Source organism: Macaca mulatta, chromosome 9 (genome assembly GCF_049350105.2).
Source record: "Macaca mulatta isolate MMU2019108-1 chromosome 9, T2T-MMU8v2.0, whole genome shotgun sequence".
In the NCBI taxonomy this organism is placed as follows: domain Eukaryota; kingdom Metazoa; phylum Chordata; class Mammalia; order Primates; family Cercopithecidae; genus Macaca; species Macaca mulatta.
The window spans coordinates 80,238,748-80,254,595 of record NC_133414.1 but is presented as its reverse complement, the minus strand read 5'-3'; the positions used below and the strand labels follow the sequence as shown (position 1 = coordinate 80,254,595).

General features: G+C 48.9%; 1 protein-coding gene across 1 annotated transcript in view; it reads left to right on the top strand.

Moving 5' to 3' along the window:
* HK1 (hexokinase 1) overlaps positions 1-13,626 on the top strand; it is an 85,562-nt gene extending 71,936 nt beyond the window's left edge. The window contains exons 14-18 of the mRNA XM_015147490.3: positions 1,193-1,292; positions 3,863-4,046; positions 6,383-6,538; positions 10,339-10,572; positions 12,736-13,626. Of these exons, the coding sequence (XP_015002976.2) occupies positions 1,193-1,292; positions 3,863-4,046; positions 6,383-6,538; positions 10,339-10,572; positions 12,736-12,880 (819 nt within the window). The 3' untranslated portion in view covers positions 12,881-13,626. The remainder of the gene's footprint in view (positions 1-1,192; positions 1,293-3,862; positions 4,047-6,382; positions 6,539-10,338; positions 10,573-12,735) is intronic.
* Positions 13,627-15,848: the final 2,222 nt, after the last annotated feature.

Sequence of the window (15,848 nt, the reverse complement as noted above, 5' to 3'; positions counted from 1 at the left end):
AGGCAGTCAGGGAAGCTGACATGAGTGTCGGAAAGAGGGCTGATTTGTCTGCTGTCTTTTGCAGATAAATAGGAAAAAAAGAAAGAGGGCTGAGTTGCATCTGGAAGGGTATGCTACACAACTTAAAATATTTCATTGAAAATATAGCTGCAGGTTGGGTGCAGTGGCTCACACCTGTAGCCAAGGCAGGAGGAACTTTGGGAGGCCAAGGCAGGAGGAACGCTTGAGCCCAGGAGTTGGAGACCAGCCTGGGTAACGTAGTAAGACCCAGTCTCTACAAGAAATTAAAAAATAAAAAATTAGCCAGTCCATAGTGGTGCACACCTGTGGTCCCACCTACTTGGGAGGCTGAGGTGGGAGGATTACTTGAGCTTAGGAGGTTGAGTCTGCAGTGAGCCATGATTGGGGTAGTGCACTCCAGCCTGGGTGACAGAGCAAGACTCTGTCTCTTAAATTAGAAAGGATACCTGGTGATCTATTTTTGCCTGTTTCACAACTGTTAGTGTTAATTCTTCTATCTTGCTTTTCACGCATATGCCAATACACACACACACACTCTTAAAAAATAGGAATTATACCATTTATATAACATGACAACTTGTTTTTTTGATTTAATATGAAACAGGTATCCTTCCTCATCATTGCATTTAGACCAACCTCTTTCTTTTTCCTGGCTGTGTAGGATTCCAGCATATGTCTGGATTGCGGTTTACATAGCCCATTTGATCTACACTTGGATTGTTTCCTTTTTCTGACTTGCACGTCATGCAGTAAATATCCTTGTATGTGTGCCTTTGTGCACCTGCATGACTATTTCTCAAGGACATATTCTGAGCAATGAGTTTGATATTTTCCGTTTTGCTCTCTGAAAGGCCATAATGCTTTAAACTCCAAAGGGAAGAAGCTATTTGATCATTGCTGCTTGTCTCCCCTATTCTATGATTCACTCTAATAGTATCTGTAAAATGGGTAGAATACTTTCCCTTCCTTAGATCTCATGTTTCAGATATATCCTTAATAGCAGAGGTTTAGTCTGTGAAGGAACATTCATTATGTTTTTGTAGGCTGGTAAGAAAACCATCTAACATGATAACCAGGGGCTCTCTGACTGCAGTGCAGCAGACAGAACCAGCAGCATTCAAGCCAGGCATAATGATCCTGTTCCTAAAGCTGTGTCCCTTTCTTTGCAAAGGAATTTGACCTGGACGTGGTGGCTGTGGTCAACGACACAGTGGGCACCATGATGACCTGTGCTTATGAGGAGCCCACCTGTGAGGTCGGACTCATTGTTGGTGAGTTTCCTGGAAGGTCTCTCCCTGGGGAAGGGAAGGCTGGGCTTTCCCTGTTTTGTGGAGCCTTGGCCCGGCAGCTTGGTCCTCTGTATGGGGTAGTCTTATCTGTCAGTATCGTTTCCTGACCACCTCCAGAGTTCAGGGCTGGATGAAGGCTGCAGAGTCTCCAACGGGGGCCGGGGGTCAGGGTCTCTTTCCTAAGACACCCATAATGCTACACATTGCTTATGATCAGACTGTCATGAACTGAACTCTTGAGGAATGAGGCCCCAAAAGGCTCACGTGGCTTGAGTGGAGACAGGTACCTGGAGCGGGACTGGCAAACATGGCAGCTCTATGGGCCTTGTATGGAGGGGCTCTGGGCAGGTATTGCAGAGGGATGGGGTAGGGAGGGAGTCTGAGGCTGGAAAGGAAGTAGAGAGCACTTCCCATGCTGACCATGCTTAGAGCATGGAAAGGGGCACGATGGTCTTGGGCACCATTTTGCCTTTAGCAGCCACTGTTTGTGCTTGGTCCCAGCCACTGAAGGGGGTTGCAGAGAGGTGGTCACTGCAGCTCGTTGCCTTGTAATCCAAACACATTAGGGGTCTGGGCCTCGAGCACATCGTTCCTGAAGCATATTGATTTGGGCTATGAGGAAACCATTTGTCCTGCTGGTCCTGCTCCTCATGTCAGGGGATGCTGGGAAAGACCCCAGAGAGTTTCTTAGCCAACATCTGCAGACTCTGCCTGGCCAGTGAGCTGTGGCACCCCTGCTACTGGATCAGTTGCTGAGCATCTAGAGCTTGGGAAGAGGCCCCAGCAGGCTGCCTTCCAGGTGCCAGGAAGAATTTTTCATTCATTGTTAAGCCACTTTTCGCTTCTGTTGAAATTAAAAAAAACTAGGGAGCAGCTCTTGGTGAAAGGTTGTTTGGGGCCTGGCTTTCTCCACCCAGCCCCTCCCTTTCTTTCTATGAATGGGCTTAAGTATGAAATGCAAAGCTAGGGGCCCCACCTTCCCTCCTGGGAGGTAGACCCACCTGTTTCCTGGCACCAGGCTCCAGCTACATTTCATAACTACTTCTTTCCTCCATCAGTTGATCTCTTTGCTCAGGACTCACATAGGCAAGATGTATAGTTTCCATGTTTTGACTTTCTTTGCATCTCCCACTCCCATCATCTTCCATTTTTGGAGCTCCTCTTCTCTCAGTTTTAACCTTGGGTGAAAAGGGGGCTGAGAAAACAAAGAACAAATGTCATCCAGCTGTACAGTCTTTGAACTCTACTTAAGTTTCTTCAAAGGGGATGAAAACTACCAAAGCCCTTTTGGTCTGGTCAGGGGGTGTGTCTTGTGTCCTCCTGATGAAGGTTCACCTACATCCCACCCTGGATGGGTGGATGGTGCTCCTGGGTGCATCATTAGCATCATCCTGGGAGCTTGTTAGAGACGCAGGCTCTCAGGTCCCGGCCCAAGCCTCTTGAATCTGGATCTGCTTCTTAGGGTCCCCAGGTGATCCAGGTGCATATTAAAGTATGTGTGTGAAGCACTCTTCCTGGGTTAGTTGATTGGTTTTTAAATGTCCAGTCTATTCAGTGAGACAAGTTCAGTGACCACAAGCTTGGATATCATGGCAATTAAAATTGCTGTGAAAGTTGCAGGATGCTTGCCTTCAGTTTCTTAGCTCCTCTTGGGCTGGAACAGCAGTCTGTGGTCCTTCTATTTTAAGTGACTCTTCTCTAGGGAGTTCAGGAATGGAAGTCAGAGATTCCTGAGCCCCTGGCAAGCATATGCCAGGTTACATGTGTGCGGTGTGTGGGTCCACCCAGAGAAAGGTGTCTTTTTCATAGAAGAATCATCTGATCTTCAGAGGTCTGATACAAAAAGGATGAAAAACCATTGCTTTTGAAAGCCCCCCTTGAAATGCTGAAGACACTGTCCTGCCCTGAACTGTGGGCTTCATCCCAAGATATGTAGGAAAGCTTATTGAGCAGGCATAGTCCATGACCAACCATCCTTGTCAAGAAAAGATAAGTGGGCCTGGGCATGGTGCCTCACGCCTGTAATCACTTTGTGAGGCTGAGGCGAGAGGGTAGCTTGAGCCCTGGAATTTGAGATGAACCTAGGCAACATGGCAAAATCCTATCTCTGCTAAAAATTTAAAAAAGCCAGGCATGGTGGTGGTGCCTGTAGTTCCAGCCACTTGGAAGACTGAGGTGGGAAAATCACTTGAGCCCTGGACTTGGAGGTTGCAGTGAGCCAAGATTGCGCCACTGCACTCCAGCCTGGGTGACAGAGCCAGACACTGTCTTGAAGAAAAGAAAAAGAAAATAAGTGAATATCCATAGTATAATAGAAGATAACCCCCTAATATTTTATACACATACATATAGGCATGTATGTATTGTATAGGCATGTATGTATTGTAGAGGCATGTATGCATATTGTTGTGTGTCTATGTATATATTTTTTCTTCTGGTCTGAATGTTGCCTAAATCTCTACCATTAACGCTCCATCTCTTTGCTATAAAGCACTTGCAAGACCCCCCAAATGCAAGGCCACCACTCCTCACTGCCCCTTTGTGTGTTCCAGGGACTGGCAGCAATGCCTGCTACATGGAGGAGATGAAGAATGTGGAGATGGTGGAGGGAGACCAGGGGCTGATGTGCATCAACATGGAGTGGGGGGCCTTTGGGGACAATGGGCGTCTGGATGATATCAGGACACAGTACGACAGACTGGTGGATGAATATTCCCTAAATGCCGGGAAACAAAGGTAACCCCACCTGGCGGAGAGGGCACCCACAGTTGGGATGGGGGCAGCACTTGGCTGCATTCTGCCACTTGCAGTGGAAGAAGTTTCTAGGAGGAGAGGTGTGAACAGAGGCTTCAAGACTGGACCCCCTGGCTCACTCCTGACCTTGAACTTTTGGACAGCAGAGAACCAGGGAGGACAGACCCCCAACATGGTACAAGATGGCCCGGGGTTGATGCCTGTCTAGGGGCCACCTGTGACTGTTTTTTAGCCTGGAGGATTCTGGCCTTCCGATCCTCTTGCTGTGTTCCTTCCCCATCAGAATAACAAGGGCGTGGGGTGAGGGTGGCTGGGTGGCAGGTTGGGGTGAAGCAGAGGCCCTGTGGCAATTGTACTTCCCTCTGCGAGCCTCCTGCACCACCTAGTGGCCGTGTGGAGCTCTGCAGCTCAGGTCTCAGGGACCATGTCCAAAATGGCAGTGTCTGCCATACTCTGAAATGAGACAAGTGACCCTTTGTCCCAAGCCCCCAGGAATCAGGCCATCCTCTGCCACGGCCAGGATGAGTTGGTCCAAGTTGTCTCCCAGGAGCAGAAAGAAGGGCTGGAGTAGCACCCAACACGAGTCATTCCCTAGCCCCCTCAAGGTTTTTGCTGTTTCTGAATACCACCTATGCTGTTATTTACTTAGTGTTTTTCTTTAAATCAGCTTATACTCCTTTTTTTTTTTTTTTTTTTGAGACGGAGTTTCGCTCTTATTGCCCAGGCTGGAGTGCAGTGGCGTGATCTCGGCTCACCACAACCTCCATCTCCTGGGTTCAAGTGATTCTCCTGCCTCAGCTTCCCCCAGTAGCTGGGATTACAGGCATGCGCCATCACACCCGGCTAATTTTATATTTTTAGTAGAGATGGGGTTTCTCCATGTTGGTCAGGCTGGTCTTGAACTCCCAACCTCAGGTGATCTGCCTGTCTAGGCTTCCCAGAGTGCTGGGATTACAGGCATGAGCCACCGCGCCCGGCACTTATAGTCTTTACTGACATTTAATGAAGGAGGAAAAAGAGGGAGAAACAGTATTACCATAAACAGATGGTAACTATAAAATGAGTATAGTGAAGAACTGTGTTATTCAAGTCCAGCTAGATGCTGTCGCCTACCAAAGGCCCTGAGCTAAAACCCCCTTTGGCCCGGGTGCAGTGGATCATCAAAGTAATCCTAGCACTTTGGGAGGCCAAGGCGGGCGGATTGCTTGAGCTCAGGAGGTTGAGACCACCCTGGGCAGCATAGCGAGACCCCATCTCTACTAAAAATTAGTAACAATAATAACAACAATAATAGTAAGACCCTCTTGGTTAAAAAGGGGGGAATCAGCAAGTGTTGGAAGGGGTTAAAGACATGTCAGCCCCAAACTGGGGTGGTCTTTGTGGTGGAATGAGAAGGACTGGATGGGACTTGGTAGTGGTGTCCACCCCTCTGTGATTCCATTGTGTTTCATGTTCTTCCATGTACCACATGAAATAGGAGGAATCCTGGAGTATCCGAATTCCAGGGGACTCTTCTCAGCTTTGGGACACTGGGCTTGGGCATATGCCATGGAAATTAATCAATCCTTTGTTATTCCTTGAGACCCTTGAGCATGGAGAGGGCAGGAAATTCAAAGTTCCAAGAACAGGTTGACCTCCAGTATGTTGTGGCCACTGAATTCTCCCTTCTGTGTGGCTTTGTCACTCTGCTGTGGGCTTGACCAGTACTCTGGGTATTTGCAAAACCTTTAGAAAAATCTAGGAACTTTCCTCTTTTTTTTGTCTTCTTGTTCCTTTAAGACTTAGCCCAGTCATTTGCTTATTCTGCAGATATTTTTTGGGCACTTTACTGAGGGCCCAGTGCTATGCTATGCTGTGCTGTGCCCTGGGGACTCAGAGCTGAAAAAGGCACACATGCCCTGTCCTCTTGGGGCTGTCACTGCAGCAGTGGTGGTGGGAGGCAGTGAGCTCATGTGTGTTATGAAGGAGGAGAATGGTGAGGTGTGTGGGAACCTGAAACAGGCAGGTAGAACCCAGGATGGAGGAGGAGGACAGGCTCTCAGGGAAGTGCCCTTGGGGCCGAGAGCTAGAAGGTAGCTGAGGAGGGAGACCAGTCTAGCGGGTAGACATGAATGCTGGTGGTGGTGTTTCTGATGTGAGAGAGTGGAGGACTCCCTGGTCCTCCCATGCTGCCTCTGCAGCAGAGCACAGGGATGGGCACTGGCTGTTGGTGATGCGCTTGAGGGGCAGTAAGAGACGCGGAGTGACCTTGAGACCAAGGGCTGACAGTCCTCCTGGCCACTTCCCATAGACACCCCAGGCCCCTCCTCCTGTCTCAGGTATGAGAAGATGATCAGTGGTATGTACCTGGGTGAAATCGTCCGCAACATCTTAATTGACTTCACCAAGAAGGGATTCCTCTTCCGAGGGCAGATCTCAGAGCCGCTGAAGACCCGGGGCATCTTTGAGACCAAGTTTCTCTCTCAGATCGAAAGGTGAGTGGGCAGTGCCTTCCCTGCCAGCACCCACCCTTCAGAGGTCTCCTGGCCAGTGGATTGTGATGGGGGTGGTAGGGACCCTAGGGGACATTGGCCATTTTTTAGGATGTTTTTTCTCCTCTGGAATAGCAGACCCTGGGCATTTGCATAGTGAAATCTTACAATTTTATTATAAATTAATTTCCTTGGCCTGGCGCGGTGGCTCACGCCTGTAATCCCAGCACTTTGGGAGGCTGAGGCAGGTGAATCGCGAGGTCAGGAGATTGAGACCATCCCGGCTAACATGATGAAACCCTGTCTCCACTAAAAATACAAAAAATTAGCCGGGTGTGGTGGCATATCCCTGTAATCCCAGCTACTTGGGAGGCTGAGGCAGGAGACTCGCTTGAACCCAGGAGGTGGAGGTTGCAGTGAACTGAGATCGCGCCACTGCACTCCAGCCTGGCCTGGCAACAGAAGGAGACTCTATCTCAATAAATAAATAAATTACTTACTTTCCTTTTATCCATCCTTTATGTTGGGGCATTATATTGATTTATTTGAAATTATGTGTGTAAGAAGGTTATATGGATTCCATTTCAGATGGTAAAGGTGCACTACACATACTTGAATTGGGGGTGCATAGGGCCCACCCTGGATTTATCTGAAAGGCAGCCTGGGGTTCAGTGCCAGGCCACCTAGGAGCTGATGCCCCTCGGCAAGTTGTTCTACCTTCTTTCTACTTTTCTCCTGTCCAGGGAACGTTTCTTCCTTGCCTTTGCTGTCTTCCAAGGCACACTGTGTGAGAAGGAGGAAAAATGGTCAGAAAAAACAAAAGCAATTGTGCAAATATTGTGTTCTTTTTAGAATGGTCATAATAACCTAATGTAGGCTCTGTGTAGGCTGGGCATGGTGGCTCAAGCCTGTAATCCCAGCCCTTTAGGAGGCTGAGGCGGGTGAATCACTTGAGCTCAGGTGTTCGAGACCAGCCCGGGTAACATGGCAAGACCCTGTTTCTACAAAAAGCACAAAAACTAACTGGGTGTGGTGGCACATTCCTGTCGTCCCAGCTATTTGGGAGGCTGAGGTGGGAGGACGGCTTGAGCCCAGGAGGTGGAGATTGCAGTTAGCTGAGGTTGCACCACTGCACTCCAGCCTGGGCAACAGAGACAGACCCTGTCTCAACAACAACAACAACAAAAAAAAAAAAAAAAAAAAAGAAAAAGAAAAAAAAAGAAAGAAAAGAAAGATATTAAACCTTAAACAAAAAAAACCTAACAAGCCTATACATTGCTCTTACCCAGGCAAAATGGTTTTTAAGTATACAGTTCGGTGGCATTAAGTACATTCACATAGTCGCACAGCTATCACCACCATCCATTTCCGGAACACTTTTCATCTCCTCGGCTGAAGCTCTGTACTCAGCAAACACTAACTCCCCATTCCTCCCTTCCCCCACCCCAGCAACCACCATTCTACTCTCTGTCTTTTTGGATTTGACAACTCTGGATACTTCATATAAATAGAATCATATAGCATTTGTCCTTTGTGACTGGCTTAATTCACTTAGCATAATGTCTTAAGGTTCATCTGTATTGTGGCATGTATTAGAATTTCCTTATTTTTTAATTTTTTTTTTTTTTGAGACGGAGTTTGCTCTTGTTGCCCAGGCTGGAGTGCAATGGCGCAACCTCAGCTCACCATAACCTCTGCCTCCCAGGTTCAAGTGATTCTCCTGCCTCAGCCTCCTGAGTAGCTGGGATTACAGGGGCGTACCACCATGCACATCCGGCACGCCCCACTAGAAATAATTTTGTATTTTTAGTAGAGATGGGGTTTCCTCATGTTGGTCAAGCTGGTCCCAAACTCCCAACCTCAGGTGATCCGTCCGCCTTGGCCTCCCAAAGTGCTGGGATTACAGGCGTGAACCACAGCGCTCGGCCATCATTTCCTTATTTTTAAGGCTGAGTGATATTCCGTCACACACACACTGCATTTTGTTTATTTATTCATCCATCCATGGACACTTGGCTTGCTTCCACCTTTCGGATATTGTGACAAATGTTACTATGAACATGGGTGACCAGTATCTCCTTTAGTCCCTGATTTCAGTTTTTGTGTGTGTGTATGCACCCTAAGTGGAACTGCGGGATCATACGGTAATTCCCCATTGAATTGTTTGAGGAACCACCATGTTGTTTTCCACAGTGGCCATAACATTTTACATTCCCACCGGCAGCCCGTGAAAGTTCTAGTTTCTCCACATCCTCGCCAACACTTGTAATTTTCTGGGTTTTTTGAGAATAGCCATCCTAAGGGGTGTGAAGTGGTGTGGAAAGTCTTTTCAAGCATAATAGCAAAGAAAGAAATCATAAAGAAAAATAGCCAAATATAGCTACATAGCATCTATAAGTAAAAAAAAAAAAAAAAAAAGTAATCAAACTTAAAAGGCAACAGTAAACTGAGGAAGACATTTGTACTGTGTATGACAAGACGCCTAGCAGGGCATGGTGGGCTTTGGCAGGTCTGGTCTACACCTACTCTTCTCCACCGGCTGTGTGCTTTGCGATACTCAATTTCTCCCAGCCTCAGTTGCCTTATCTTTAAAATGGGAATAATCATACATGCATTGGTTGGTTGAGGAGTAAGTAAGGTAATGTATGTAAAATATATGTTACATGATAAGTCCTCCAGGAAACCTGACTGGTCTTCAGTGTACCATCCCAGTCATCATCATCTCTTTCAATTTAATATAAACAAGACAAACATACCAGGAGAAAAGTCTTGAGACATAAGAAGTAGTTTATATGGCCAAAAAACAAACGGGGAAAAAAAAAAGTCATCCTCACTAATAGAGAAGAACATAAATTAAACTATAGTCTTGTGATTATGATGCCACCTTATAAAACTGTCTAAAGTTGTAAAAAATGGTATTTTCCAGTGAGAATAAGTGTGGCCAAATACTCTGCTGAAGAGAGAGTAAATGGATAAAATTTTCTGTAAGGCATCTGGCAATGTGTAGCAAAAGAAATTTAAGATTTATAAACAAACTTTATCAAATTTGTGAGACTGAGCTGCCCAGGCTGGAGTGCAGTGGCACAATCTCAGGTCACTGCAACCTCCGCCTCCTGGGTTCAAGCAATTCTTCTGCCTCAGCCTCCTGAGTAGCTGGGACTACAGGCACACGCCACCATGCCTGGCTAATTTTTTATATTTTAGTAGAGACAGGGTTTCACTGTATTGCCCAGGCTGGTCTCGAACTCCTGAGTTTAGGCAATCTGCCTGCCTCGGCCTCCCAAAGTGCTGGGATTACAGGCGTGAGCCACCGCTCCCAGCCTAAAATGTTTCTTTATAATAGCAGAAAATTGCAATTAACTTGAATTTCTCCGAATGGGCTAAAGAAATCATGGTGCATCCCTAGAAGGAATATTGTGGCAGCTGTTTCCAATCCTGTTCTCAGATAAGGCTGTGGGAAATTGCTTAAGGCATGAAACAGGAAAGAGAAAGAAAATCACGTATCAAGGATAATCCCATTTCGCATATCATGAGAAAGCATACCAGCTAGGAAAAATCAACTGGAAGGAAATATATTAGAATGTTAATAGCATTTTCCTAGATGTTGAGACAGTGGTTTAAATTTTCCAATTTTTATTTTGCTAGATTTGCCAAATTCTCCACAATTTAACATGTAACACTTGCCCTTGACTCTGTTTGTGGATGAGTACAGTGACTGGGGGGGGGCCATCCTTCGGAGGCGGTCCCCAGGCTGCTCTTGTGGGTCCCACTTCATCCAGCCCTCTGGCTTTTGTCCCCTACAGTGACCGATTAGCACTGCTCCAGGTCCGGGCCATCCTCCAGCAGCTGGGTCTGAATAGCACCTGCGATGACAGTATCCTCGTCAAGACCGTGTGTGGGGTGGTGTCCAGGAGGGCCGCGCAGCTGTGTGGCGCAGGCATGGCTGCGGTGGTGGATAAGATCCGAGAGAACAGAGGACTGGACCGTCTGAACGTGACTGTGGGAGTGGACGGGACGCTCTACAAGCTTCATCCGCAGTGAGTGGGCCTTCCAGTTGGGATGTGCAGAGCTTGCTGGGATCCCTTTGGATTAGGGGGTATCGGTGTGGTTCACGCTGGGGAAATTCCCTGCTGGAGCCCAGCCAGCCTAAAGGCTGTGCGTTCAGGAACTGGAGATTATCTGGGACAAGGTAATGAACAGTTTGTAGGGTTTGACTGGGATCCTTAGGGGGAGATATAGAGAAGTGGCTTCACTTGGCCAGCTCACACCAGTGGCATGATGTGACCCTCACTCCACTCCTCCTAGGCCCTGTTAGGTGGGGGCTGGGCAGTGGGAGAGGAGGTGAGGGTGGGCATGGGCTCACTCATAAGCCTGGTGAGCTGTAGCCAGGCCAGAGGCTACGTTGGGTAAGTGCGGAGAGGATATTAAGAAAGGGGAGGAGCCGGGTGCAGTGGTTCACACCTGTAATCCAGCACTTTGGGAGGCCTAGGTGGAGGACTGCTTGAGTTCAGGAGTTTGAGACCAGCCTAGGCCACATAGTGAGACCTTCTCTGTACAAAAAAACTTTGAAAATTAACCGAGGATGGTGGTGAATGCCTGTAGTCCCAGCTACTCGGGAGGCAGAGGCAGGAGGATTGCTTGAGCCTGGGAGGTGGAGATTGCAGTGAGCCCAGATCACGCCACTGTACTCCAGCCTGGGCAACAGAGTAAGACCCTATCTCAAAAAATAAAATGGGAAAGGAGGAGAGCCACTCTCTTGTTCATCTGCTGAATCAGTTTGCTAAGACTTGAAAGGGCGGGAGTGGTTTGGGCCCTAGGCTTCATGGCAGGGAGGGGTAGGGAGTGGCCTCTCTCTTGTCAGGCGTCTGATCCCCCATGCCAGAGAAGGACATGTGATTGCCCTTGCTGTGTGATTGTGATCCACCACATGTCTCAAAGCTTGGCTTTTATGAATAGGGTGACCATATTCTTTATTGTCTACACTAAGGTACTCTTGCCAGTCAGGAGTGCTAATAATTATTACTCTGGGACTGTAGGCAAACTAGGACCATCCCAGATAAATGAGACCACAGTGTCACCCTACTTATAAACAACTTCACCCGACTCAGTGTAGACGTTACCTGCTTACCTCATGGCCGTGGCTTGGGGTGGAACCATCTGTCTTGCTCCATCCTCACCTCTGTCTCTCCTGCTTAATAGCTCTCCTTGCCATCAGCTGAGGCAGCACACAGGAGTGGTTTAGGGCTAGGCTTTGGAGCCACATACTCTTGGATTTAACCCTGGCACTGTCACTTAGAATCTGTGTGCAATTCTTAATCCCTGCAAAATCTCATCTTCCTCATGGGGTGGCAGCCGCTGGCAGGACTAGAAATTAGATCTATAAAGTATGGGGCACCTGGTAGGTCCTCAAACTCCTTGGCTCAAGCTATCCTCCCACCTTGGCCTCCCAAAGTGCTGGCATGAGCCACCACACTTGGCCCACCTAATAGGTCCCCAACCAAGGGCAGTGACTACTTTTGAGAGCCCCAAGCATCTTCAGCCTGACCCTGCCTTTCATTTTCAGCCCAAATTGCAAGTATGTAGATTCAGCCTTTGTTCAGATACTATCTTCACTGGAGGGCTTTGCTGTCTTTGGGAGCCAGGCTGTTGATGGTTGGGGGCTGGGGGTCTCAGGGCTGCAGCTGGAGGTGGGTGATATTCATTCCTGCATAGCCTCCTGAACCGATCCAGTGCTTGGTCCGCTTGGGCCTGCCTTAATGATCCATATCGGCCCCTAACATCCTCCTTGGTTTTGAGGTCCCCTTGGAGCCTCAAGCTCCAATGTGGCTGTGTGTGTTATTCATGTCCTAGCCCTCATAAGCCATACAGAGCAGTTGTGTTTGGATTCGCAGTTGGGCCTCTCTGCCGAAAACTGTGACAATGGGATTGACCGTAGGCCCACTTGCCTCCCAGCCATTCTCAACTGGCCACAGCTGCTTCTAAGCAGCCTCCCTCCCAACTGCGTTCACGCTCCTTATTGTTGGGTTCAGAGTCTGTTTGACTTCCGATGCTTATGCCCCGATAAACCCATCACAAAGTCGAAGAATCCTAAGTTGAATCATCACCAGTCAGGGGGCTGTCTGTGCTTTGGTGTTTTCAGGTAGGCCCAGCATCTCTCATCTTCCTCCAACTACCTTCTCCTGTTTTCTCGTCCTTTTTAGCTTCTCCAGAATCATGCACCAGACGGTGAAGGAACTATCACCAAAATGTAACGTGTCCTTCCTTCTGTCTGAGGATGGCAGCGGCAAGGGAGCCGCCCTCATCACGGCCGTGGGCGTGCGGTTACGCACAGAGGCAAGCAGCTAAGAGCCGGGGATCCCCAGCCTGCTGCCTCTCCAGCACTTCTCTCTTCGAGCAGCGACCCCCTACCCTTCCAGCGAGTTGTGCTGGGAGACGCCGGCGCCGGGGCCCGCCGGCTCGGGGAGGAAAGCAAAATCCAACTAATGGTGTATATTGTAGGGTACAGAATAGAGCGTGTGCTGTTGATAATATCTCTCACCCGGATCCCTCCTCACCTGCCCTGCCACTCTGCATGGTTTGATTTCGACCTGGTCCCCCACGTGTGAAGTGTAGTGGCATCCATTTCTAACGTATGCATTCATCCAACAGAGTTATTTATTGACTGGAGATGGAAAGTCACACCACCTGATGGGCCTTCTGGGCCTCCAAAGCCCATCCTTGGGGTTCCCCCTCCCCGTGTGAAATGTATTATCACCAGCAGACACTGCCAGGCCTCCCCCCTGGGGGCACTGCCTGAAGGCGAGTGTGGGCATAGCATTAGCTGCTTCCTCCCCTCCTGGCACCTATATGGCCTGGCATCGCATCGTGGTGTGTCAATGCCACAAAATCGTGTGTCCGTGGAACCAGTCCTAGCCACGTGTGACAGTCTCGCATTCTGTTTGTCTCGTGGGGGGAGGTGGACAGTCCTGCGGAAATGTGTCTTGTCTCCATTTGGGTAAAAGGAACCAACCAACAAACAATGCCATCACTGGAATTTCCCACCGCTTTGTGAGCCATGTCATATGACCTAGTAAACTTTGTACCGATTCAAAGACCTGAGTGATGCTTAATGGCTGGGGACGGGGGGACAGGTGGAGGAGGGCGCGGTTTCTTGGGATGTGGCAAAGACCAAACATTGGGGGAGTTTTGTGGCCTTCTGGGTGGAGGAGGTTTTTTTTTTTTTGAGATGGAGTCTTGCTGTCACCCAGACTGGAGTGCAATGGCACAATCTCAGCTCACTGCAACCTCTGCCTCCCAAGTTCAAGCGATTCTCCTGCCTCAGCCTCCTGAGTAGTTGGGACCACAGGTGCTCATCCCTACATCCGGCTAATTTTTGTATTTTTAGTAGAGATGGGGTTTTCACCATGTTGGCCAGACTGGTCTCGAACTCCACACCTAAGTGATCTGTGCCTGCCTCGACCTCCTAAAGTGCTGGGATTACAGAACAAGGCCACTTGGCTTCCAGGCTGCTTGGGTTCAGTGAGAGGACCGCAACACTGGTCCCCTCTCTGCCATCCCCACACGGATCCTGCCCTTCATCTTCCTCTCTGCCAACCCCAAGACAAAGGATGAAATGTGCCCTGCCCCACCCCCTCCGCCCCCTCCACCCAAACACAGATGAAATCTTCAAGCAGCCCAGGGTGACTGCACTCTCCCACTCCTGGATCTTTTTTCTTTATTTTTATTTTCTGTAGACAGGGTCTCACTATGTTGCCAGGGCTGGTCTGCAACTCCTGAGCTCAAGCAATCTGCCCGCCTCAGCCTCCCACAGTGCGAGGATTATAGGCATGAGCCATCACTCCCGGCCCATCCCTCCTGGATCTTAGACTGACCCCATCCCTAGGAAACTAACCCTTGTCTGACCCTTTTACTCGCCCTATCCACCCCCACCTCAAGAGATTCCCGGTCCATCCCCAGGCTGCCATTTTGGATTCTCCCCTAGCCTTTGGTGGGTTCCATGTCACTCTGCACCCAAGCACCCTGTCATGTCCCAAGCCACAATTGCGGCTCTAAGTGGCTTTCCACAGGACTGATTGCCAAACCACCTGGTTTGGTGAGATCAGATTCCCTTTATTAGGGGCATGGTGCTGGTGTCTGTGGAGCAGGGATTTTTTGGAGAACACAGGTAGCATTATACCTTCCAGTGTGCGTTGACAATGTTACATGGTTCTTCTGCAGGGGAACCAGGGCGTGGAGGCTGAGTTGGCAAGCAGGAGGAGGTGTGCCCTTGGGATGGGCTGGGCCAGACCTGGAGCTTTCTGGGAGTTAAGACAGTTGCTGCTTTCTGCCCTCCAGCTTCTTGCTGCAGAAGTGGGAGTGGGTGGGAGCTGTGCTGCTGCTTTGTAGGTGGCTTTTGTATAAAATAGTTAAGAGTCATGGCTAACAGCCAGGTGTGGTGGTTCACATCTGTAATCCCACCACTTCAGGAGACAGGCAGGAGGAATGATTGAGCCCAGGAGTTCAAGACCAGCCTGGGCAACATAGCAAGACCCCATATCTACAAAAAAACTTAAAAATTAGCTGGGTGTGGTGGTGTGTACCTGTGGTCCCAGCTACATGGGAGACTGAGGCGGGAGGATCCCCTGAGCCCAGGAGGTTGAGGCTGCAGTGAGCCGTGATGGTGCCACTGCACTCCTGCCTGGGTCTCACAGACAGAGACCCTGTCTCAAAAAAAAAAAAAAAAAAAGTCCTGGCTACCATGTATTGGGCACTTAATCTGGCCTGGCCTGCTAGCTTATAGGCATGACTCCCATCGTTCCTCACAGCATCCCTGTGAAGTAGTGACGATACTGGGCAGAGGTCACAGTGACTTGCCTGAGGGGAGACAGCTGGCTTTTTTGACTCTTAATCACCATCTACCTGGGCTGTATCTTACATCTTAAATACTGAGACAGAGAAGCCCTCCGCTGACTCAGTCACTGGGCTTCGTGAAATAAGAAGTTTCCTCCTTTGTATCCGCATCCTGATGGCGAGTCAGTGTCATGGTTGCATTGCCCACGGATATGTTTTGTTTAGCTTATGCAAAGTTTACAAAAATGTGGGTCAAATTCAACAAATCTGGAAGACTCACATACAAATGTGGATTTATAGCTTCTCTCGAAAGATTTAGGAATATCTAGCAACAGTGGGCTCCCATTACCATGTGGCAACGCTTGTCCAGAGCTGAGTAGTTCCTGTCCCCTTTGAATGCCTATCCTCTCCAGGTTGCCATGGCCCCCACCACTCCCTAATAGCTCAAACTGAGGCTGGAAGTCAGTTGCCTTTTATCATCACA